Source organism: Lytechinus variegatus, chromosome 1 (genome assembly GCF_018143015.1).
Source record: "Lytechinus variegatus isolate NC3 chromosome 1, Lvar_3.0, whole genome shotgun sequence".
Classification (NCBI taxonomy): Eukaryota; Metazoa; Echinodermata; class Echinoidea; order Temnopleuroida; family Toxopneustidae; genus Lytechinus; species Lytechinus variegatus.
This window is the reverse complement of record NC_054740.1, coordinates 30,297,040-30,323,601: the sequence shown is the minus strand read 5'-3', so window position 1 is coordinate 30,323,601 and position 26,562 is coordinate 30,297,040. Positions and strand designations below refer to the sequence as shown.

The window sequence follows — 26,562 nt, the reverse complement described above, 5'->3', positions numbered from 1 at the left end:
ATTATTCACATTAAGACGGTCATAAAAGTATTATATTAAAGGTGACAACTCTGAAAGCACAGCTTGTAGCAAGTGCACAAAACATCAAAGAAAATGGAGCCCATTTGAATAAATGGGTCAAACAAACAAGGAAATTAACTGAAAGTTGTTAAAAGTACTGCATTCTGAAGTTTAGCTGGTTCCCTAACATGCCCAAAGAACAACGTTGCGCAAAACGAGTGGGGTAATGATTTTTCAAGCACATCTTTTTCTTTTGTAATTCTTGATATGAAATTGCCAATATCTAAATTTCTGCTCCACAAGTGTAGATGTGGCTCTTCATGGAAAGTCATTAGGCCTGTCCTACTGGTCCTTACAGTATCACTCACCAACATGATTATCACATTCATGATACTCTAAATCTTTGATAAGAACACATTATTTCTTTTAGCTCAAGAAGAAAAAAAGGTCTTACTTAGCACGGGCCGCGGAAGCGGGGGGGGGGGGGCTGGGTGCTTCAGCCCCCACTTTTTCTTGGAAAACCGTGTATAAAACGTAAAAATTACTATATGACTTTTGCATGGTCAGCCCCCCCCCTTAAATAGCGGAACTTGATATATCGTTTAGTTAGAAAAAAAAAATCGAACAACTTCTTTTGTTTTTCCTCCATATGATATCAAACTCGAACGATGCATTCATTACTCCACATAATTATATTGACCTTGATAAGTGGATTTGCCCCCCCCCCTATTTTTTGGCGCCACCATTTAACGTTATAATGATTGTAAATTTCAACGTTATAGTGTTTGTAAATTACTACTTGGTCTCAACTCATTTTGTCTACTTTCTCACATGATCTAATTCTATATATAGTCCACAACCAGCTCAACTACTATCCAATATGTCTATTGCCACCTAGCTCATACCATTCTAATTTTAAGGTTGGTTAAAGGACAAGTCCACCCCAACAAAAACTTGATTTGAATAAAAAGAGAAACATTCAACAAGCATAACACTGAAAATTTCATCAAAATCGGATGTAAAACAAAAAAGTTATGGCATTTTAAAGTTTCGCTTATTTTCAACAAAATAGTTATATGAACGAGCCAGTTACATCCAAATGAGAGAGTTGATGACATCACTCACTCACTATTTCTTTTGTTTTTTTATTGTTTGAATTATACAATTATACTTTGAAATGTCATAACTTTCTTATTTTACATCCGATTTTGATGAAATTTTCAGCATTGTGCTAGTCTGATTTTTCTCTATTGATTTAAATCAACATTTTTCTGAGGTGGACTTGACCTTTAAACCTATATTAAAATCCATAACCTTGGTCTATAATTCTGAACTAATCTTTCATGTGAACGAAAATGTATGTAAACGAAGTGAAAATATACCATCTTGGCATTAGACTGTTATTAAAATAGCAGTTAGAATCAGGCGCGCCGGAACACTTTCAGTTTTGGGGTGGCAAAATCCCGAAGGGGGCACAATATTTTTGACAGCGTGAGTGACCGAAGCGATCGAGCTGGAGAGGGTGTGGCGCCCACGCTAAGGACTTTGTGCAAAAATTGAGTATAAAAGTTGCGTTTTTAAGAGCATTCAAAAATAAATTTCTTGCGAATTGAACATAGAATTCAATTCGAAAACTATACTCATAATTTATGAGAACCTATATGAAATCTATGCGCAAAACGGTCGAACCGGTATGTGGTTTTCATGTCTGATCAATTAAAGGGATGTTCCGGGCTGAAAATATTTATATCTTAATACATAGAGTATAATCCACTGAGCAAAATGCCGAAAATTTCATCAAAATCGGACAACAAATAATAAAGTTATTGAAGTTTAAAGTTTAGCAATATTTTGTAAAAACAGTCGTCATGATTATTCATTAGGTGGGCTGATGATGTCACATCTCCACTTCCCGTTTTCTTATGTTATTACGTAAAATCATAATTTTTTCATTATTTCATACTTGTGTGAATATGTCCCCCTTATAATGAAAAAGTTGCAGCAATAAATATCTAATGCACTAAATCAGTTGTCAATCCAATTTTTCTAGTTCTTGGAGGAAAAAAATTGAATAAACCTAATTACATATTATAAAATACAAAAGAACAAGTGGAAATGTGACATCATCAGCCCAGCTAATGAATATTCATGGCGACTGTTTTCACAAAATATTGCTTAACTTTGAAATTTACCAACTTTGTTATTTATTATCCGATTTGATGAGATTTTCAGCATTTTGCTCAGTGAATTCTACTCTATGTATTAAGATATAAATATTTTCAGTCCGGACCATCCCTTTAAATTACGTATCACGCTTATATTGACTCAAAATACCAGAAATTAAAATTTTCATGCAATATCCTTTCAGAAACATTTATTTATGTACATTTACATACACACCGACGACGCGAGAGAGCACAATCATAAGTTTCAAGAAATTCCTGTCAGAACAAGGAGTGTATTAAACAGAAACAAAAGAAATTCTAATGAATGTATTTTCAAATTTAAAATGTTATACTGTTCTGACGTGGCAGACGTCGATAAGCACTTAAATACCCATTCTTACAAATCATTTCTGACATCAGCATTGGAGATACTCCCTGATTATTCATGCGTGGGCAATACGTTTCATATTTTGTAACTGGATCGAGGAAAAAGAAATCTAACAATTTAAAACTTTTCTGAAAATCATTAAAGTTTAATACATTACTCGATTTATGTGTTTCCTTTTGCATGTTTTGTATGGCTCGGAAGCACTTTTGGATGACTTCAAAATCTTCTTTTTTCTTTACATATTTTCTGGGGAAAATGTGACCATAACCAGAAAATGATGAATATCAAATTCCAGGAAATTTCATTTGTAAATAATCATGAACTGATTGACAAACTACCGCAGTTCATAACGTACATTATGTAACATTATTTAGAAGAAAACAATTACATTCCAAAAGCGGATGTGGTACACTTTCAATTTGCCATACAGTTTTAGTCTGAAATGTATTCATTAAAAGGTTAAACGTTATAACACTGTAATAAGATGGTAAAGGGGCTTATCAAAGGTATGTTTCACAGAGGGACATGTTTGTCAAAAGACGCGAGGCTTACTATGATTATGATATGTAATTGCCCCGTCAGGGGCGAAATTTTTTCATTTCTGACAATGGAAATGACACTTTTTAGGCAGAAAAGTGCTTCCATCGTTTACTTTTGTCCTTAAATAATTTATAATTTTTCTACTTTAGGGGGCACTTTTGGGGGGGGCAAAATCTCGTTTTGCCCCCCAAAAATTTTATTTGGGGGGGCAAGTGCCCCCCCTGCCCCCCCCCCCGCTTCCGGCGCCTATGGTTAGAATAGATCAAGTGTATTTAGCAATGATGTATTGCTGAGTCAACAATACATGTTGACAATAGAACTAGGCTAGAATAGGCCATAACAAGTAAATGCAAACCAATATATTCTTCCGTTTGTTTGTAATGGAGACATATTAAAAAATAAAGAAATATTGAACCTTGCACCGTGATCTGATTGAAGTCCATACCGTTTTTTTTAAAAAGGTATAACTTGACATAAGTAACGGAGAGGCCATTTATGTTTGGCATTCAGTGGATCGACACCATCTGGTGGACAGCCCTCCATCTTGAATTCACCTGTATAAGTCAACTTAGCCAGTACAGGAGGGGTGATGTGCAGGGACGTCGATCCATGTCAAAACTTGGAGTGCACTAATTGCGCCGAAAAAATATTTTTTTTTACATTTTCATGCCGATTCTACTTATTTTATAGTCCTAATTCACGCAAGGTTTTTAAATATTTGCATTGCATGTTATAATTTGTCCAAAGTTGAGGGCAAATCAATATGTTTGTCTCTTAATATTTTCATGGGGACTGGCCGATTGCCCCCCCCCCCTTTCCCCCAGGATCGACGCCTATGGGTGTAGTGTATCGTGGTAGTGGTACGTGGCGGCCACTCTCATAATTATGATTGCAACCAAGATTTGTAGTGTTGATTCGATTTGATTTGATTTTATTGATTTCCGTTTCACACTCGCAACATAAGAATGATAAATATAACATGATAAGGTCGAAAATACTGCAAAACATATAAATATATATAACATAATCTTAGACTTAAGGAACATGATTTAACAAATAAAAAAAACAACAACCTAATATGACATTTGTATTTGAAAGTAAAACGGAGGGTCTTGCCGAAAAAAGCCAAGCTTGTAAGTCTTGTACAAAAGGCAAGACCCTAAATAAACTTAGTTTCATTATACACAAAAAACACTGGGTCGTAATGATATGTAGAGCTTTTGTTTACAAATAAATACAAACAGCATTAAGGTGGAAGGGGGGGGGGGTTAGGGGAAGAAGAGGGGAGGGATAGAGAAGTGCAGTGCACATGACGTAGAAAGAAAGCGGGCAGCAGGAGCAGGTACTTTGGCTAATTGCGATTTGTAAAAAAGAAAAAAGCGATAACAAATTATACATGTATCTGAAAGCATACAATACACATATACATTAACGCCGAGAATATAAAGAAAGTGTTGTTAAAATAATGTTGATCTCGTTTTACAGTGTCTCCTATGATTTTATTTTCAATAGGTACAAACGCCACAAAACTCAGTAGTGAATCATTGATCACAGAAATATGATGACAATAAAATTAAATCAAATTGAATATTGTGTCCAATAATTTTATGTGTTTCTGTGCAGTAAATATTGTGTGTTAAATTGAATTTCTTTTAAAATAAATTTATCAAACTATTTCATGTCAGTTTCAATTCACAACATTATATATCTGAGAATGTTTAAAGCTATTTCAATTATTAAAGAATTGGTAATGAATAAAAAGTGATTGAATCGTAAAAGTTTCAATAACGGCATTTTCATTTTCTTGATATGAAAGGAATTTAAAATGACTTTCGGAAAGGGGCGTTGCTTGCATGACAGGGTCATATGTGAATTAGGTCCACTATACATCACGTGTTCATGGCACTGTGTTGTAAAGCTTCAAAACAGGGGACCATGGAACCGGAGGTCCTCACTTTTTTTCCCCAGTGTGGACAAAAACGTAAATATATTACCGGGCACTGGCGGATTCAAGGGGGGGGGGGGGCCAAAGCCGATGTATAGGCCTATATATATATATATATATATATATGACATACCAAATGCTTCTGCATTCAACTTATCCAAATTACGTACAAACCTTGCTTTTAGGACACTTGTAAGTACTGGACCCAGGTTCTGGACCCGGTTCTGGAACTCTCTCTATGCATATACAAAAAAAAAAAAATCGGTAAGCATTTATACCTTTCAGCGTGTACTTAAAGCTTATCTTCTTAATTGTTATTCGTGAGTTGCTCTAGGTTAAGATATGTTATTACATACTTTGGGGCCTATAAAAAGTGTATATATGACTGGAGAATGTTATGATATCGGATATATCATAACATTCTCCAGTCATATACATTGGCGGCGGAAGCCAATAAATTTAGGGGGTGTCCACCTGAAATTTTGGGATGGACACATGTAAAAAATAGGACAAGCGACCCAAAAATTTTTGAGAAGCAAAAAAAAAAAAAAAAAAAAAAGGTCATCAACCTAAATTTTAGGGGGGACAACACACGTGTCAATGGGGTCCACGTGAATTTAGGGGGGGACGCAGGAAAAAAAATTGACAAGCAAAAAAAAAAAAAAAAAAAAAAAAAAAAAAAAAAAAAAAAAAAAAAAAAAAAAAAGGTTATCAAAACAAAATTTAGGGGGGGACCGTCCCCCCCACCTAAAATTTAGGGGGGGACACGTCCCCCCCGTCCCCCCCGCTTCCGCCGCCTATGGTCATACATACACTTTTTATAGGCCCCAAAGTATGTAATAACATATCTTAACCTAGAGCAACTCACAAATAACAATTAAGAAGATAAGCTTTAAGTACACGCTGAAAAGTATAAATGCTTACCGATTTTTTATCTTATATCTTGTCTAACTGGATTCTTCTGCAAAGGGTCAGCCCATCGTTTTTCCTTATGTATTCTTATCTTGTGTCATGTTTTATTTTACTCTACTATTATCATTGATTCTTACGATTTTCTTTTTTTTACGTTATTTTACTTATTTCTTCTTCCATCATATATCACTTAATTATATTGTTGTTAGTTTATTAGACTTAATGATTGTACATTCAAGCAATGTTCTTTTTTTGTGTGTTTTCGTCATTGATTCGTTAAGTTTTTAGTTTTATTGTTATTTATTATTTTTTTTTAGTTTTAAAGATATTACATGTATACACTAAATCATGTACTTGAAACAAAGGAGACCCTAGCCTTACAAGCCCTGTTTTTGTTGTTGTTGTTTTAGCTTATACGGCGCGTATCATTCAGTAGTGAATATTGTGTGTGTGTGTGTGTATTTGAGTTTTGTCAGACGTGCATCGTCAGATATGATTATTTACGTCTGGACCGACCGACCTTTAACGTCACCATCCGAAAGACGTGATGAGGCTCGAACCTCGAACCTCTGCATCAATTTGTAACTTCCCCACAGCTTGGATTACAGGCGCACGCCACAACGCCCAGTTCAGTTAGGGTTAATATTGTGCGCCTTGTTTCCCCTTGTCTTTTGTTCAATACGTAATTATTTATTTGCTGTGTTTCTTTTTCTTCTGTCACAATGGTTTATCATAAATTGATTTGCATTTGTATAATGTGAAATCCCACTTGTAAGACAAAATGTATTTGCAGAAAGAAAGACGAATAAATATCTTATCTTTGAACTTTATTGAATAAATACCTTTTGGCCCCGATTGGGGCAAAAAAGGCTCTATTTACCATCAAAATAATTAAAATACTATTTTGTCTGAATTGAAGCTACGAATGTTATTGTTTTGTCGATCTATATCTCCTGCTTGCATTGCATTGAAAAGTTGATGCTTGAAACACTATCTAAATAACGTTAGATAAGTTTTGCAGAAGGAATCATTTGTTCTCCAGTCAGTCTGTGTAAAGTTGTTAATCATTATTGTTCGTATTTTGAAGTATATATTTACCGACATGAATCCCAATCACTTAACATTTATCCCATCGATGACAGGCAAAACACTTTCGTTTTTTTGCCGGTTACATGCACCGAAAGGAGTGGGACTACACTGTCTACAGGCACAGCCACAGTTGAAGCTGCCGCTACATCACTGTCGTTTGGCGTCGACATCATCAACCAGCGTCAACACGACGGACCATCATCGATATTTCAACGAGGTCTCCAATTCTCGCAAACCATCTCCAATTCGTAAACTTTGTAAGTATTATGTTAAATAACCCGATAGGCGATAGTTGGTTGAATGGTCCATTCATGGGGATTATTAGACTGTTTCGAGGAGTTTTTTAACATTTAAAAAAAAAAATTATACACAGACGGCTCGCTATCGTGCAGCCACCATTAGGGTACTTGCAATGCAAAATCCCCCCGTCGGGGCTCTTCAATTTTTGTCTTTAATGATTATAAATTTTGAAAATTAATTCGACCAAAAGGCAAATTTATATTCTCTCTTGGCATTAATTGCCAAAAAACAAGAGAAAAATGAAGTTGAAAGGAACAAAAACAGTGACTTACCTCGGCTGTCGCGCAAATTCACTTCCCCGTTTTATCCGATCTTAAGTACATAAACATATGGCCATTGAGTCCCCTGTACAGATCACGCTAGAACTTCGGTCTCTGTATTTGGTGAGTGAAGCCAACGGAGTTCAGCTGAACAACCAACAAAACAGAGACCGAAGCTTTTGTTTTGGTCTAGGGGATTACAGTAAAATGTCAGAAACTGTTGAATAAATCCCCAGAAATGATGGTTATTCCTGTCTAAGCAAAGCTATGTCATATTTGCATGATTGATAATCTGCTGAGTGCCAGACTCTTGAGTTAAAAAAATTTTTTTTTAACATTTTCTGATTTTTTATTTCAGTCCTCCTCCGAGTCTTACTGCGAAGCCAAACAAAATAGATTGATTTATCGGTCTAATTTGCAGTGCACCAATGATAGAACACGAGTTAGAATAGAAATGAACCTCAATTTTTTACTATTTAAATGAGTATTTACAGGGCAGGGCTCGACACTAGCGGCGGTCTGACGGTCCCAGACCGGTAAAAATCGCTGTCGGTCCGGTAGATTTTCAGAAATAGGAAGATTTACTGGTCCGACATGACCAGTAAAAAATATCGTTGTCGGGCCAGTAATTTTTCCAAAAATAGCAAGATTTTAAGGGTCCGACATGACCAGAAATAAAAACCATTGTTGGGCCAATAACTTTTCCAGAAATGGTCAAATTCACTGCAAACCATTTCCCTCCGATAAATTCTGTCATTCGAATCGCACGTAATTGCTACTAGAGCAGATACAGTGTACATGTAGCCAGCCACACTTAAATTCTTTACTGGCTGCACGAACGAAGCTTGGCTAAACTCTGGCAGAAATCTCTCACAGAACTGTCAAAATTCACGGTTCATACTCATGAAAGGCTCTTATAATGTCCATATTTCCTAAAAATTGGAGTAACTCTGTCATTTGTAGGCAGTAAAGAATAAATTTTCACTTCTGTTTGGTTCAAACAGATCGGGTTTCGGGTGATACCGTCTGAATACATATTAGCACCACATATGCATTTATGTGTGTGTTGATACACTTGGTTTCTGCCTTTCTTTCGTAGCTATTGAGCCAAAAAGAAATTGGTAAATTATGTATGATAGTTTTAGCTTTCTTCGTCTGTTTTCTTTCTTTCCTTTCTTTTCAATCTTTCTTTGTTTTTTCCCTCTCTTTCATTTTTTTGTTACTGTCTTTCTTTTTTATTTTTCCTTTTTTTCTTTAATTCATTCTTTCTATCCTTTTAAAAAATATTTTTTCTCTATTTCTTTTTTTTCTCTTTCTTTCTTTCTTTCCTCCCTCCCTCCCTCCCTTCTTGATATTTTTCTTTAATTCTTGAGTCCATCCATCCTATATTCATCTCTTCTCTTCTTCCTTTTTTTCCTTTTACCCTTTTCTTTCCTTCATTCTTCGTTACTTTCTTCCTTCCACCCATCATTTATTTACCTTTTTTTCATTTCTTCTTTTCTTTGTCTCTCAGTCTTTCTTTTTTTCTTCCTTTCTTTTTTTTATATTGCTTGCTTCTTTCCTTCCTTCCCTTCCTTCCTTTATTTATTTCTTTCCTTCTATCTATCATTTTACCTTTCCTTTATTTCTTCCTTCATTTCTTTCTTCCTTCTTTCAATCCTTCCTCTCTTTCTTTCTTTTGTCCTTCTTTCCATCTCTCCTTTAACCCTTTCTTTTTTATTGCTTCTTCTTTCTTTCCTTTACTACTTTCTGGATTTCTTTCTTTCTGTATTGCTTGCTTCATTTCTTTCCTTCATTTCTTTTTTCTTTTCTTTCTTTCTCTCTTTCTTTCTTTCTTTCTTTCTTTCTTTCTTTCTTATTTTCGTTCCTTCTTTATTCCTTCCCTCCTTTCCTTCTTTAGTTCTTTTTTTTCCTTCCTTCACATCTATCCTTTCTTTACCTTTTCTTTTACTTCCTTCCTTCCTTTTTTATTCTTTCTTTCTTTTCCTCCCTTTCCTTCCTTCCTTCCTTCCTTTCTCTTATTATTTCTTTCTTTTCCTTCCTTTCTTTCCTTCTTCGTTTCGGTCTTGCTTCTTTTTGTCCTTCATTCCTTCATTTCATGGGGGGGGGGGGTTAACGAAAGGCTAGAAAAATAAACTTGCCCCTTTTTTAATGTTTTCTTTATTTTTTGGGACCAGTAGATTTTAGGTTCGGACCAGTAAAAATGTGAAAAACTGGGTATCTACTGGTCCGACATGAATAGGTAGGACCAGTAGAAAAAATGGGTTAGTGTGGAGCCCTGCTATTTATTTAGTCAATTACTAGTGTTGGTGGTATTATTGATGTTTCAGATCAGCGACTACTTGAAATTTACCCATCATTACTTCTCTGTTCCTGAAGTGTGTTTGACGTTCTGACTTTATAATATTGAGCAAATTCAGGAGAATTAGTTTCCATGGTTTTTCATAAATTTGAGCTTGAAAGGATTTCCATAAGAATTAAACATTTTTTTTGCAATATTGTAGGTTCAAGACTGCCGATTATTGCCGATGGTCACTTATGACTTCTGACAGTTAAAGTGAAGAGGAAAGGATTTTCAATGTCCTGAAATGTGTTTCACAAGCTGTGATCCAAGGAACTTTTTGTAACATAATGCGTATGTAGGACTATAGGCTAATGGAGTCATTTTTTGCAAAGTAATAGATCTGAATATGTGAAAGTGATTCGATCAAGTACCCCTACTTTTCAATGCTGTCTCAATGCTATTGGCATCTAATTGCAATGGTTCAGTCTAATCTATGTACTAGATAATTTTAGCGAATGGCAATGTAGGTCAATGGAACAACCAGTACAGAGACTGAAGCTTTTGTCAAAGAAATCTATATTCTAAAAGACCTTCAAATTTGTTTTATTTTTTCTTCTTTTCTACCCCAACATTTCACGTTCATAGATATACATGTAGGTTATTTGTATTATAGCACACGTATCCACCTTGATACATGTACATGTAGGTGCTCAAGGCGCTCCTTCATTACCCCGGCTAAGCTCAGTGAGCTACCAATTCCAGTCCACACATTTTTTGAGGAATAACTTCCTGCTGGTACCCATTTATCTAATCTGGGTGCATTGTGGATAAATTTCTTGTTGAAGGAAATTAAGCCATGGCTGGGTTTTGAACCCACAACCGACTTTCAAAGTCCCAAGACTAATCCACTGGGCCACAATGCACCATGCTTCATGTGGTTGCAGGTTCAAGTTTTGTTCAAAGTAGATGCGATAAGAAATACTCAGAAAATTTTCTTTGCTCAATTGATCGTTGGCCTGTCAGCCGATGTGCAGCGCCAGATCAACAAGGGTCCATCCCGTGTATTGTTGAACGCCAAACAGGGTAGCAGCAACTCCCATCTTTTATTGTCTTTTGTTCTGATGCGGCCGGGTTACCCCGTTATCACAGGGAACTATGTGTCCAGAGATAAAGATTTGTTTCCAGCAAGCATAATAGGTCTCCTCTAAGCCTGAAAGAAAGAAGCAAGGTTGTCAAACTCATCCTCTTCTTCAAAATGATGGTGGTTGTAGTGGGGTCAGGGGGCTGGTTTCAGCTCTCCCCTTTCAATGCTAGGCTCAACCTAGTACATACCTTACTTAACAGTCATATAAAAATACAATCATTTATGCAAGGTTGTGACTTTACAAAGATTGAGATATGCAGTACAAGTGCCACAGTCAATTACAATCACTGAACATTCAACATTGCTAGAACTCCTTTACTTGCCCCCCCCCCAAAAAAAAAGTTATGGCAACAAAGCATTACATTCAATAGACCAGTTCGTAGTTACTTCATGGGCAATTTTGGTCAAATGACCTTTCATTTCTTTCATCATGATAGGCAGATTTCAAAGCAAGATATTATGTAAGCTTGCCTTACATAGGAGGATGAAGAAATTGAATAGAACAGGTGACTAGAATAGCACACCAATGAACCTTAATGAAGGTATTTGTTGCATTCCTACTTTGAATGCATATCTTAGCATGTTGCACAATGTACTAGACAAACTGTGAAATACCAGTCGTTCGTGGAAGCATTGTTGTTTTTTGTGGATGTGAATGAAAAAGAATATATGAATAATCAAGACATCAAAGTTGGTGCTTATCTCATTAGATTTTAAAGCACCCTGTCACTTTAGTACAAATAGTATGTATAGTATATATACATTCACCATGAGAATTAGATATTAGATATTCAAATAAATATTTTGACAAGACATTGGGTCGTGCTTGAGTATTTGTGTTTCTTCCATTGCTCTTATATTACAATGTGTAAAACTTATGAGATATTTTTAGATATAAATCAGAATTAACCAAACATTTTGTAAAATTTGTAGTAGTCTATATGATGAAGCAATTCTATGTTATGAGAAACAAACATACTTCATATAATTTTGCTGCATACTAGTATCTTTAGTATGTCCTACATGTATTTACAAACAACTTTCAACATGCAATTAGGATATAGAGAAGAATAATGGAGAGAAGTGAACGACCAGCATCATACGAGTCAAGTACTCCTAACCAAGATTGTGGTTTTCTTTTTCAGTGCCATATAGTGATATACACAGTTTTCATTACCGGTAATTATTGTACCTATAGTTCTCACTTAAAATAGCCCACATCTAATAGTAAAATTTACTTTCAGTAATTCACATCAGACTACAAATATTTTGTATGGGTCCAAATTCCAAAAGATTTCCAATTGACATGGTAACTGCCTGGTTATATCAGGACCATTTATTGCCATATTTGTACCTGATTAATTGTTCGATTTCTGGTCTGCACAAAAAAAAAATAGTCTACACCGATGAGTAGAATTTGCTCTCAATTATTTACAGCAGACAAGACTTCTTTTGTGAGGACCAGGGTAAAATAATACGGGAGGGGGGGGGGCCTCAGGGCAATGTTGCCCCCTAAAATCTCTAAAAGAGCCATTGAAATTGGAAAAGAGCGCTGTAAAATCTTCATTCACTGCAATGTTATATTTTTCCAATATAGCAGATATACATGTAGACAATGCTTTATAGCTTGTGAAAAATAGACCCTCCCCCCCAAAAAAAGAATTAATAGCAAGCAATTTGTTTGCCTTACTGAGGCCCTTTTTCAATGAATAAGCCTGAAAAGGAACCAGCTTTCATGGTCAATGGTTACATCCACTGGCAGATCCAGGGGGGGGGAAGCTGTCCTGTGTCCCCCCTTTTGAGAGGCACAATTAAAATTGGTAATGTAAAAATGCTGTCAAAACACAAGTATGCCCCCCCCCCTTTTGAAAATAAAGCCCTTTTTTTGGCTTGGTTTTTTTTTTGTTGACGAAATGTTTTCCTTATTTTTTTGTTGAAAACCTTTTCTTTTTTTTTTCTTGGGAAAATGTGCCCCTTTTGGAAAATCCTGGATCCGCCCCTGGTTACATCAGGACCATAATCATTGACTGCAGTCATTGATTACCTGACAAGTGAAAATTCTCATATTAATACCTGTATTGTATTAATGAAATACCTGTATTGTAATAAGACCTTTCATAATGATCATTGAATTGCAACACCCTTTAATGGAATCAATTTGACTTTGTACCCTGACATGCAAATATTTTATCGATTGTCTACAGGGGTTTTTTCATGTTGATATAGAACTCTTTCACAACTGAAAGGGTCCACTTTGAAAACAAAATGTGAAAAATAGATCAGATTGGATTGAATACTAGAAGGCACTGTTTTTGCTCTGTTGAAATAAACCTAATTTTTATGAAAATGTCTGCTACCAAGGATTTTGACAGATTTTTGAACCCAATCGCTGGATCGCGAAAGCCTTCACCAATTCATGTCTTGAGTAAGTACACAAGTATGATGATGAATGTGATTACCAGTAATATAGAAAGGGTCAAGATAGTTTGGAAATCACCTCTTTTCCCTGTTTTCCCCATTTCAATTTTACTTCGCCACTAATTTTAAGTCATGATAAGTGTGAGTGATAAACTTTTTGTTTAACCTGGTATATTTCAACATTCTTTTGGGGAGTTGCGTGGTTGGAATTATATCAAAGGTTAGTTAGATCCTAGAGCCAGGTCAGACTTGATTACAAACATAACAATAAGTAGATAGTAGTATTCAATTCAATTCAATTCTAAATGGTTTATTAAGATAGGAACTCAATCACAGCATAAAGGAGAATTACAAAAATTTGAATTCAAATCACAGTTTTCGAGTACAAGCATGTGAAAGGTCCGATGATCCTAAAGACGGATTGCAATCATCATGACAATGATGATTCAAGATTCATTTGTGAAAAGGTCCATGAATACTAGTAAAACACAAGATCTACGTAATTCCAATCCAACATAAAAATACACATCAGCATAGGTGTTAGTAAGAATTAGGGTGTGTTTATGCTTCCATTGCGTAGACAGAATCTGCGTTTTCAAACGTCATTTCAAAACGCCGGGAGTTTTAATAAATCGCAATAGAATACATTATGGAATAGTTTCTGCGCTCTATAAATTTATATACAAAATGCATTCTGAATAAAGAGCAGTTTTCTGAGTATAAATGTATGGATTTGTATCACTTGGGCTAATAGCAAATGGTCTAATTCTCAGATTGTCATTGTTAATAGTCTACCATCAATTTGGTGTAATCCATTTGGTTCAACAACCACTTGGTCTTATACATGTATGTGGTATAAGTCATTTGGTCTGATACCATGATGGTCTTATTTCTTCTTCATCTATTTCATGCGCTTTGTCAAATAAAAATTAGATTTATATACAGTTCATCTGTAGACTAATTGATGTAAATGATTGGTAAATGATGAATTGGTTAATGGGTTACCGGTAAGTGGCAATTGGACCAAATGATTTATAGACAAACATGAGACCATGTACATGGGATGAGACCTAAGGGAAAGAACTATAGACAAAGGGGTTGTAGACCAGCTGGCAATGGATGTGCAGTAGTATATAAAATGAAATTGACGTAATTATTTCACGGGCTTCATAGGTTTGCATGCTGGAAAAACTGGATGAAGAAGAATGGACGCAGCATGTAGGCAAGGTGTCCCTGAAGAGGATTGTTAGTTATCTTTGGGTAAAAGTTCTGAAAATAACTGTTTGATATGTCCATAGAAGAATCGCTTTAATGAAATTTCTTATTCAGAACTTATGCCAATCTTCAACAAAATATTAAAAAGCAGTCCTTTCTTGACTATTTTTCCTGCATGGTGTATCCTAAAACTTCTACATCCAGACATTTAACTTTTGTCAAGTATAACATAAAGCTTTAATCAATTTACACCTTTTCTTCCTGCTTGCTGATGCAGCTGAATTGTTGATGACGGGGCCTCCTACCTTGATCTCGCTTGCAGCAGGTATACCTAACGTGGACATGTTTCCCTTTGAGAAGTCAAGCATTACACTTAAGTTAGTTATCATCTTTTTCATTTGATATAATTTCTAAGATTATGATATGCAGTGATTATGTGAATCGAGAAATAGGAAAATTCTATTCCAAAATAAAAAATCAGTTTTTCAACTTTTTACTTTACTTCTAGAAGTTATTAGAAATAGTTTATTAGAGATATTTTTAAGATATCAGACTGACGTTCAAAAAAAAAAGAATCAAAGAAGGCTTTTCATGAAGTGATCAAAACCCCAACTCAAACAACAGATGTATAATTACTAAATAATTTTATCTACTAACAATATGCACTTGAAATAAATGATAATCAATTCTGGACATAACACACTTTCACCATTTTGAATGCTTGCTCTGTTTCTCTTCTTTTAATAAACATCTGAATTTACACTGTATCACATACTTTCAAAATCGTATTGAACTACATTCTCAATGTGTTTTGGTACAGATGTACTTGTTATCCAAAGTGAAAAGATATCAAAGTCTTTGTTTATTTTATTATTTATTCCCTTAAAGGAGTGTGGTGGGTATCGTCTTTTGGTATACTATTCCAATTTAAGTAATACAGTATCAGCATTCTCTTGGTTTGTGTCTAGAATCTGGGTAATTATTGTCAGTGATTCAAATACAATTAAAAAAGTGGCCCGTGTACAAAGTCTATGTGAATTAGAGGATTCTACATGTGTAGTCAATGGCTTTAAAATATTGAGATTAACAGAAAAAAACCTATTATTGATACTTGCTGATTGGTTACTTGCCTTTCATACTCTCTTTTAGGGATGGTACTGAACTTCAAATGTCATCTGAAGAAATGAAAGTAGCACAACAGTATGGTGTCACTTCAGGGTAGGTTGGTTTCATATCTTTAAAATCATTTATTATTTACCTGATGAATAATTACAATATATTCTTGGTAAATGAAAAAAATAACTTGAGGTATGATTGAGTGACTTTTCTGTTTCTGTTTTATTATGTTGGGATTGATTAATATTAAAATACAGTCATTATTTTTTATTATTTATTCGGCATTTCAAAATACATGAATTATACAATTCAAATTACATAAACAATGGATCATAAATTATGTGACATAATACAAATGGCTTGGAATAGAGATGAAGGGGCTGCCTGGGTTTGGAAAAGGTTAACTGAATTACCATGACCCACAGGTCTTCCTTCCCACACCCCTTTGCCTCCATCCAGGTCAGTATAAGAATATAAAAGAAACATGAATTAAAAGTATACAACTGAAACTGGCAACAGTTAATTAATAGTTAATAGTAAATTACTGCCTTTTACTTGAGTTGTGATAAATACAACATTCCATTCCTTTCGTGATGTTCTTTCTGACTACATGATATTAATCTTTTCATTTTTAATGAAAAGGTTATTAGGATAGAATTCACAAAGTAGGTTTGATCTAGACAAGTGTTGTGGCTTACTACATCTAGCATATACACTTTATAATAATAATAATGAAGATAATAGTAGTAATAATAATGATAATGTTCATAAAGTAGGTTTAATCTAGACGAGTGTTGAGCATATACACTATGATCTTAATTTAATCATACTTTAGACCAGTCATTGGTTTGAATTAAGATGAAGTATAATTTTTTTCTTCTTTTTTTCTTTTTCTTTTTCAAAATGCGCACCTGGTAAAATGTACATTGTCTCCTTTCGGATAACATAAAATGAGATATCTTCCATCTTACATGAAAATTCTTTTAATATTTGTGGCATTAGGACATTTACTATACATTCGATGGGTAAACGAATTTAAATCAAAGAATTTAAGTTGCGTAAAAAACCTCAAACTATTAATAGTTTTATTTTGAGGAAATTGCAGTTTTATGTTTCACTGTGTGTGTGTGTAATATTCAAATTTAAAATGCATATTTATGAGACTTATAATTTGAAACTCTAAATAAAAAGAATTGTATATCAAAGATAATTAAAAATATTATAATAATCCTTCAAAATATCAAAATGCGTGATTTTTTACATTCTTTCAGATTTTACGCTAAAAATGACACTTTCACTCAAAAGTGCGCTTTTAGCTGGAATGCCAAGCATTAGCAAGCATTAACAAATTTTGCCTTCCAAAGTATAAAAAATCATTTTGGCCGGTCTACTATGAGTGATTGATCGATTGAGTGAGTGAGTGGATGAGTGGCTGAGTGAGTGAGTGAATGAGTGAGTGAGTGAAGGAATGAATGAGTGACTGACTGAGTGAATGAGTGAGTGAGCGAGTGAGTGAGTGAGTGAGGGAATGAATGAGTGAGTGAGTGAATGGGTGAGTGAGTGAATGAGTGAGTGTAGCCCCTAAATTATTGTTGTAATGTTAACAGTTGAAACCAGAAGATGAATGTAATAAACTTAATATATGATGAATATTCATTAATACAGCTATGGTGACCTCCGTGACTGGCTGATGGCCCTCCAAGTTAAAATGCACAATCCTCCAACACAAAGTAGAACAGATGGCAGTAAACTTGAAATGGCTATTACAGCAGGAAGCCAACATGGGCTCTGTATGGTATGTACACGTATATCAACTTGTATGAGAGCTGGGCTTAAAACATCTGGATCCTGTTTCATGAATAGCGTATTGTATCAATATTTGTAACAAATCTACGATCAACCAATCAGATCGAAGTATTACAGTACATTTAAACTGTTAATGCAAATTTCTTATTATAATAAATGTTATGTAAGAGGCCCCTGGGAAGCCTATCATGAAATGAATGGTCATTAATTTTCACTGACTAAATTGTTATAAGCTACTGAAATCCTTGCACCTGACTGGCTCAATGGTAATTTGTCAGTGAAAAATCACTGACAATATGCTTCATGAAACAGTCTTCGGTAAGATCACACTCATGCCATAAAATGTGTACTTAAAATTCCATAAACACTTGTAATTTCACAGTCATGTGATGTCATAATGAGACACATACTCGGTGTTTTGCCCCTGCTGACAATCACCTTTAATAGATTTACTGTACTTTATTTTTCTTTTGTGACGTTAATTGTTGAAAGAAGTGCATTTAAAAGATTATTGTGCAATTAAGAGTTATTTGTGCTGAATGGTATAAAGGAATTCACTCGTTATTCTTTATTGTTTCTTCTTCCTTCTTGCTTTTTTTTGGTCCTTTTTGATCATTTTGCGAAGATGTACACAAAGTAATATCATTTCACATACAAAAGTTCATTATTGTTTAAAATGCTGTAAATTGTGATACGGTTTTATGACGGTTGAGTATTCTGAGAAACCCTGTATTGCTATTGAGCAGTCCTGCTGTAGAGATAAATAATTTCTTCTTTTAAAATTGCTGAAAAAAGTATAAAGAAATGTTTAGAAGATAAGTGGTTAATTAGAGCCAAGCCATTAATTTCTGAGTGACTGTAATACATGTATATTTTCTTTATATACAGGCATGTGAAGCACTTATATCAAGAGGGGATAAGGTGTTGGCTGGTGTACCCTTGTATTCTGGTGCTATAGCAATGGTAAGCATTTGATATAATTGAGTAGAAGTAATAGTCAGAGCTTGAATTAATTAGAGACAATTAAAATTCATGGCCATGGATGATTTTTTGAGTCACTGTTCTCAATGCCTCTTTCAGTGGCATTGGGTATTTTTTTTGTCATTTCTTTTTCTATTTGTGCTGTAATAAAGAAAATTTACCTTGCTCTGGAAATACATAAGCCAAGGCCTGAGTAGTTGTAGCTATTGTTAGAAGTAGTAGTATAGGAAAGTTGTCGCAGTAGTAGTAGTATTAGTAGTAGTGGTGGTAGTAGTAGTAGCAGTAGTAGTAGTAGTAGTAGTAGTAGTAGTAGTAGTAGTAGTAGTAGTAATAGTAGTAGTACTACTACTACTATTAACCCTAAAAAGACGAAGGGCTGATTCAGCCCCCCCTCTACATTTTTGTCTCACCTGCGAAGCAGAGTGAGACTATAGGCGCCGCTTTTCCGACGGCGGCGCCGACGGCGGCGGCGGCGGCGTCAACATCAAATCTTAACCTGAGGTTAAGTTTTTGAAATGACATCATAACTTAGAAAGTATATGGACCTAGTTCATGAAACTTGGCCATAAGGTTAATCAAGTATTACTGAACATCCTATTAAAGTTTCATGTCACATGACCAAGGTCAAAGGTCATTTAGGGTCAATGAACTTAGACCGTGTTGGAGGAATCAACATTGAAATCTTAACCTGAGGTTAAGTTTTTGAAATGTCATCATAACTTAGAAAATATATGGACCTAGTTCATGAAACTGGGACATAAGGTTAATCAAGTATCACTGAACATCCTGCATGAGTTTCACGTCACATGACCAAGGTCAAAGGTCATTTAGGGTCAATGAACTTTGGCCGAATTGGGGATATCTGTTGAATTCCCATCATAACTTTGATTGTTTATGGATCTGATTCATGAAACTTGGACATAATAGTAATCAAGCATCACTGAATATTTTGTGCAAGTTTCAGGTCTCATGATTAAGGTCAAAGGTCATTTAGGGTCAATGAACTTTGGCCGAATCGGGGGTATCTGTTGAATTACCATCATAACTTTGAAAGTTTATTAGTCTAGTTCATTAAACTTGGACATATGAGTAATCAAATATCACTGAACATCCTGTGCATGTTTCAGGTCACATGACCAAGGTCAAAGGTCAATGAACTTTGACCGAATTGGGTGTACATTTATCTGTAGAATTACCATCAAAACTTTGAAGGTTTATGGATCTGATTCATGAAACTTGTACATAAGAGTAATCAAGTATCACTGAACATCCTGTTCGAGTTTCAGGTCACATGATCAAGGTCAAAGGTCATGTAAGGTCAATGAACTTTGGCCATGTTGGGGTTTTTTGTTGAATAACCATCATATCTCTGTAAGTTTATTGGTCTAGTTCATAAAAAGTGGAAATAAGAGTAACCATGTATCACTGAACGTCTTGTGCAAGTTAGAGTAGTATTCAAAGTCAGCACTGCTGCTATATTGAACCGCGTGATGCAGGTGAGACGGCCAGAGGCATTCCACTTGTTTGTGATAAATCCTCCGCGCGAAATTTTTTTACCTCGTCGTTCACTGAGTTTTTACATTCAAGTCTCGCGCAACTTTTGAGACCAAATTTGCGACCCCCGGGTATGCAGTTCCGAAATTACGCAACATTTTGTAACTGCATGCAGACCCAACATTGCACAAAAACGTGAATTTGTGTACAAATCCAATGCAAATAGAGTTTTTAGCCAAAATTCATATATGTGTCATTATTTTTTCTTTTACTGATTGAAATCAATTAATTCCATCTTCTTTTTGGTCCAAATAAAGTCCCCGACAATTTCCATTGAAAAAACACTAAAAACAGAAAGTCGAAAAACAAAGAAATACATAAGAAATTTAGAAAACAATAAAATACTTAAGAAAATGAATATGATTTTGATTTTTTTTTGTACTTTTGGTCAGATTCATATAAAGTGTCTGTGTACTAAAAATTAGCATTTTAGGGGTATTATTTAGTTGATTAAAGCAAAATTTTGATTTTACGCATAAATTAGCATAATTAATTAGCAATGAGATTTTTCGCAGAATTTGATTTAGTAGTTTTGTAGATTATGCCATGGGTAACTTGCATGCCAAGTTTTGTCGCGATCGTGTGATCAACAGCCGAGATCATGTAGTTGATGTAATTGTAGTTGTAAATCAAGCCAAAAATATATCTGTACTGTGCAAGCTAACAAGTAATTTATAAATGTTATTGTACAGTCTATGCTAGAATCTTAGAATCCAACAACCATGAAATTCAACTTTGATTGGTACCCATGAAAGCATCATTAAAGTACAACAATGAATATCCTAAAAATACAGGTTAAAAAGAAATACTAGTAAGGAATCATTGACTTTATCAAATATATTGTTCTTTGTAAAGTTATTTATATTTATTTTTGTCTTTATGATGAATTGGAGTGATGAAATATCATTGAGTAGGATACAAATTCTATATTTGATGCCATGCTTCCAACATAATCATAGGATGTATCCTCATAGGATGTATCCTCATATTATATTTTATGCACTGTGGAGTGCATAGGGCAAGATGAGGCACGTAGAATATCTTGGTCATCCACTGCATCCGTTTCTATCTCCAGGCGTCTTGACCTTGTCTTGCAACTGGATCCAGATGGTCTCGGACGAGAGAGTGAGGTCGACGATGCGCAACTCTTCTTCACTTTAAACAAAATTCACAGCGCAAGTCATCAATCATCCTTTCATCAACTTCATTTACCAAGTCCTGTGGCGTCTGGCACGCGACGTAGCGACAGGTGTGGGTACACTGGCAGTCGTAGCCGCAATCCTGCACACAGGCGGCCCAGGCCATATGGTCGCTATGCACTGACCGGAGCAGCAGTGGATTTCGGCAGCCGTCTGGGTGACTGAGCAGCCCTCTTTAGGAACGCACTGCTCACCTCCATGGCATGAGGAGAGGACTGGAAAAGGTATCCCAAACATTGCCTGCTCCACCTAACCCTAACCAGAATACCGCATCTGGTGGGGGCCCTACTATTGCGGTCGAAAACAAGGAAAGAAGAAAACAAAGACAACACATCTTAACTTTGCGTCTTGGAACATTCGCACTCTTCTCGACAGAGATGTCTCAGAGAGACCCCAAAGACGCACAGCACTAATTGCGAGTGAACTTGGAAGATACAACATTGACATCGCTGCTCTAAGCGAAACCAGGCTGGCAGGTGAGGGAGAACTATGTGAAAGAGGTGCAGGTTATACATTCTTTTGGAGTGGACGTGGACCTGGAGAGAAACGCCAGTCTGGAGTTGGCTTTGCGATGAAGACAGCACTGGTTGGCAAATTAGCTGGTCCTCCAAAGGGTTTTAATGATCGCCTTATGACAGTTAGACTCCCCCTTTGTGGGGAAAGAAAATTCATTACCATCATTAGCGCATATGCCCCTACCATGACAAACCCTGATGAGACCAAGGACAAGTTTTATGAAGACTTGAACAGTGTCATCACAGCTGTTCCCCATGCTGACAAACTCACTATCCTTGGTGATTTCAATGCGAGAGTTGGCCATGACAGCGTCTCCTGGGAAGGTGTGATCGGGAAGCATGGGGTCGGAAACTGCAACAGCAATGGTCTGCTACTCCTTCAGACCTGTGCAGAGCATGGCCTTTTGATTACGAATACAGTGTTCAACCTCCCTACCCGGAACAGGACTTCATGGATGCATCCACGCTCAAAACACTGGCATCTCATTGATTATATCATAGTAAGAAAGAGGGACAGACAAGATGTACGTGTCACTAAGTCTATGTGTGGCGCAGAGTGTTGGACAGATCACCGCCTTGTCGTCTCCAAATTCAATCTCCATGTTCAGCCCAAGAGACGACCACAAGGCATGAAAGCGCCAAAGCGTCTGGACATCAACAAACTGAAAATCGACAACTTCAAACAGTCCTTTTCCGACACCCTGGAACAACGCTTACAGTCCACTTCGTTGGAAGGCCAGAATGTCGAGAATGCATGGGCTGCACTTCGTGACACATTGCATAACACAGCCATGGAGTGTCTTGGGCCATGCACCAGGAAACACAAGGACTGGTTTGATGAAAACTGTACTGAGATCAAGCAGTTGCTAGAGGAAAAGCGTCGGGTCTATAAGTCTTATCTTGATGACCCAACGTCATTAGCTAAGAAAGATACACTGAGGAGTGTGCGGAGCAATCTTCAGGCAAAGTTGCGCCAAATGCAGGATTCCTGGTTGAGTAGCAGAGCGGATGAGATCCAGGGCTTTGCAGACAGAAATGACATGAAAAACTTCTATGATGGCCTGAAGGAAGTCTATGGTCCCTCTACCGCAGGATCATCGTCTCCCCTCCTCAGTGCTGATGGGTCTACTATAATCACAGACAAAGAGAAAATTCTAGAAAGATGGGCAGAGCACTTCAACGGTGTACTGAACATGCCTTCAGTTGTAAAAAACGAAGCCATTGACAGGCTACCTCAGGTCCCGGTCGATGAGACATTGGATGCCATACCAACCTTGGAGGAGACTCAGAAAGCAATCCATTCATTATCTAGTGGCAAAGCTCCGGGTTTGGACTCCATTCCAGCTGAAATCTACAAAGAAGGTGGTATGGCCCTGTCTAAGAAACTCCACCAGTTGTTTCAACAAATTTGGCAACATGAGACAGTGCCTCAGGACTTCAAAGATGCCTCCATCATACATCTATACAAACGCAAAGGAAATCGCCAAGCTTGTGACAATCATCGTGGAATATCTCTGTTGTCCATCGCAGGCAAGATCCTTGCTAGAGTCCTACTCAATCGCCTCACCTTACACCTTGAGCAAGGCCTCCTACCTGAAAGCCAATGTGGCTTCCGGAAAGCACGTGGCACTGTTGACATGGTGTTTGCTGCTAGACAGCTACAAGAGAAGTGTCAGGAACAGAATGCTGACCTCTACTCCACCTACGTCGATCTTACCAAGGCTTTCGACACTGTTAGCAGAGAGGGTCTTTGGAGAATCATGGCGAAGTATGGTTGCCAAAAAAAGTTCATCGCCATCGTACGACAGCTTCATGATGGCATGCTGGCAAGAGTTCAGGACAACGGCGAGACCTCTGACTCATTCCATGTCTCCAACGGAGTGAAACAAGGCTGTGTCCTTGCTCCCACCTTGTTCAGTCTCATGTTCTCAGCCATGCTGACTGATGCCTTCAGCAACACAAACATGGGCATTGGCTTTAGGTACAGGACTGATGGCTCTGTCTTCAACCTTAGGAGGCTTAAAGCAAAAACCAAAGTCTCAACTGACACTATCAATGACTTCCTGTTTGCTGATGATTGTGCCCTCAATGCTTCCACAGAGGTTGACATGCAACATAGTGTTGACAAGTTCTCTAAGGCCTGCAACAACTTCGGCCTTATCATCAGCACAAAGAAGACTGAAGTATTACATCAACCAGCTCCAGGAAAGCCTTACGTTGAACCCAACATCACAATAAGCGGACAACGTCTAAATGTGGTGGACAAGTTCACATACCTCGGCAGCACACTCTCAAGAAACGTTGTCATTGACGATGAAGTCAATGTCAGACTTGCTAAGGCAAGCGCTGCCTTCGGCAGACTTTACAAGAACGTTTGGAACAGGAGAGGAATCTCGGCAACAACCAAGATCAAGGTGTACAGGGCCATGGTTCTTACCACATTGTTGTACGGCTGTGAAACATGGACAGTATATCGGCGCCATGCCAGGAAGTTGAACCATTTCCACACCACCTGTCTGAGAAAACTTCTAGGCATCAAGTGGCAAGACAGGATACCAGACACTGAGGTCCTCACTCGTGCCAACCTGCCCAGCATTTACACCGTCCTGATGCAGTCTCAGCTCCGGTGGGCAGGACATGTAGCTCGTATGCCGGACGAACGTCTGCCAAAGAAACTTCTGTTTGGCGAGCTCCAGGAAGGAAGACGCTTTCATGGAGGCCCAAAGAAGCGATTTAAAGACACACTAAAAGAATCACTTAAGTCTTTTAACATCAACCATGACACATGGGAACAGAAAGCCCAAGACAGAGGAGCATGGCGAACAGCTGTACATAAGGGTGCTGTAACATGTGAGGCCAATAGGACCATAGTGGCCGTAGCCCGCAGGCAGGCCAGGAAGGCAAGGACTGCCAACCCTGTAGCAGCAGCCAATATTCCCTGTCCACACTGCCAGAGACTATTTAGGGCACAGATTGGCCTGACTAGCCATCTGCGGACCCATCAAGCTAATGATCAAACCCCAGGATGATTTGATGGTCCTCGTCGCATCGACGGACAAACAAGAATATATTTATTTTTGTCTTTATGATGAATTGGAGTGATGAAATATCATTGAGTAGGATACAAATTCTATATTTGATGCCATGCTTCCAACATAATCATAGGATGTATCCTCATATTATATTTTCTGCTTTGAATTGATTAAATTAAATCTGAAACATCGGGTAATACTATGTATTGTATTTATGTAAATATACTAAAAGTTGTTTTAATTGATAAATTAGAGTAATAAAATATTTATTGTATTTCTACTGAAAAAGAAACTGCTCAGTTTCACTGCCTGTTATTTAATTTTATTATTTTGTCAAGGAAGTTAACCTTATATTTCAACTTTATTTGTGTGGTTTATGCCTCTCTTGTCAATGAAGATCTTGCCAAGTGTAACAACTTTGATGGTTTCTAATGAGTCTGTTCAGACAAGACTCTTTAGCAATACTTGAAAGATTAAGTCTATATGATGTTATTTGGATGATGGTAATTTATGTGAAGTACACTTTCAATGTAAACTATAAAGATAGTTTGAATTTATTACACTGATCTAGTCATACATGTGCAGCTAACCGGATGAGATCAAATGGTAATTTAGATGAAGTTGGATTAGACAAAGTGGTGATTAGACATATTATATTTAGACCAAGTAATACTTCATACAAAATGTGTTTAGACCAAGTGGTAATAAACAGAGTGGGTTTATAGACAAAGTGGTTTTAGACCAGCCGATAATTTTATAGACAAAGTGAGTTTTGACCTATTTATTAAAGTTAATGTTTGAATTTCAAAATTGTTTGTAATGATATTACCCTTGTGGATGTTTGCAATATGCAGGGGCTTATTTCTCAAAGACTTGTAACTATTGTAACTTTGCTATTGTTGTAAACTATCATTGAAACTTTGATTGTGATTGGCTGCTGATACATTACAATATTGGCAAAATTACAATAGGTGTAAATCAGTTATAAAACTGGCCCCATGCTAGCTTTACATGCTTACACACAATGGCTATATCAGGAGGAGCAATACAAATGACCATATATCCATGCTCAGAATGTATAGATCTAGACAGTTCCATGACATAAGCTCCGGTGACGATTGCTCTGATAGATAATCTGTACATTAATCCAAAGCGTAAACTAAGCCTCCAAAACTTTTATTATGAACCAAAAACACTATTTACAATCCCAGCTCTAATCCCATGCCCTCTGAGATATTAAGACCAGACCAAATGTTGCAGGAGCATTATGTCGTGCCACCCTCTGGATTGGCTAATTGGCCATTGTAATGCATTTCTGTTGCATGTGAAAGCTCATAAGTGTTTTGATTAATGTTATAATTAGACTTGAGAGTTTAAGGACATTGTGGTCACCACTTAGGATAGAGAAATGGAAAGAAGATGAGTGATTGCTCTTGTCTTTGTCTTGTCTTTGACGGCTTTTGATCTAATTTGTTTTTGAGATGGCATGGAATCAGATATCCAGTGATTTTCTTATCAAATTCATGTTGGATTGGATTGGAATATGTTATTTCTGTGATCTTGATATAAAAAAAATGAAAGTGAAAATATACAAACAAGTCTACTTTTGCATCCATACTTGTAGATTTCTACAGATTGTAAACGTACTGCAATTTTACATTTACATGTATATAGTGCTGACCTTGTGATGCACTTCTTC

General features: G+C 36.6%; 1 protein-coding gene across 1 annotated transcript in view; it reads left to right on the top strand.

Annotated features, from left to right (window-relative positions):
• The first annotated feature begins 3,928 nt into the window (after window positions 1-3,928).
• Window positions 3,929-26,562, top strand: part of LOC121430250 (kynurenine/alpha-aminoadipate aminotransferase, mitochondrial-like) — a 37,042-nt gene continuing 14,408 nt past the window's right edge. The window contains 6 exon segments of the mRNA XM_041627531.1: window positions 3,929-3,953; window positions 6,964-7,296; window positions 14,938-15,037; window positions 15,810-15,878; window positions 17,442-17,571; window positions 18,471-18,545. Coding sequence (XP_041483465.1) covers window positions 3,929-3,953; window positions 6,964-7,296; window positions 14,938-15,037; window positions 15,810-15,878; window positions 17,442-17,571; window positions 18,471-18,545 — 732 coding nt within the window.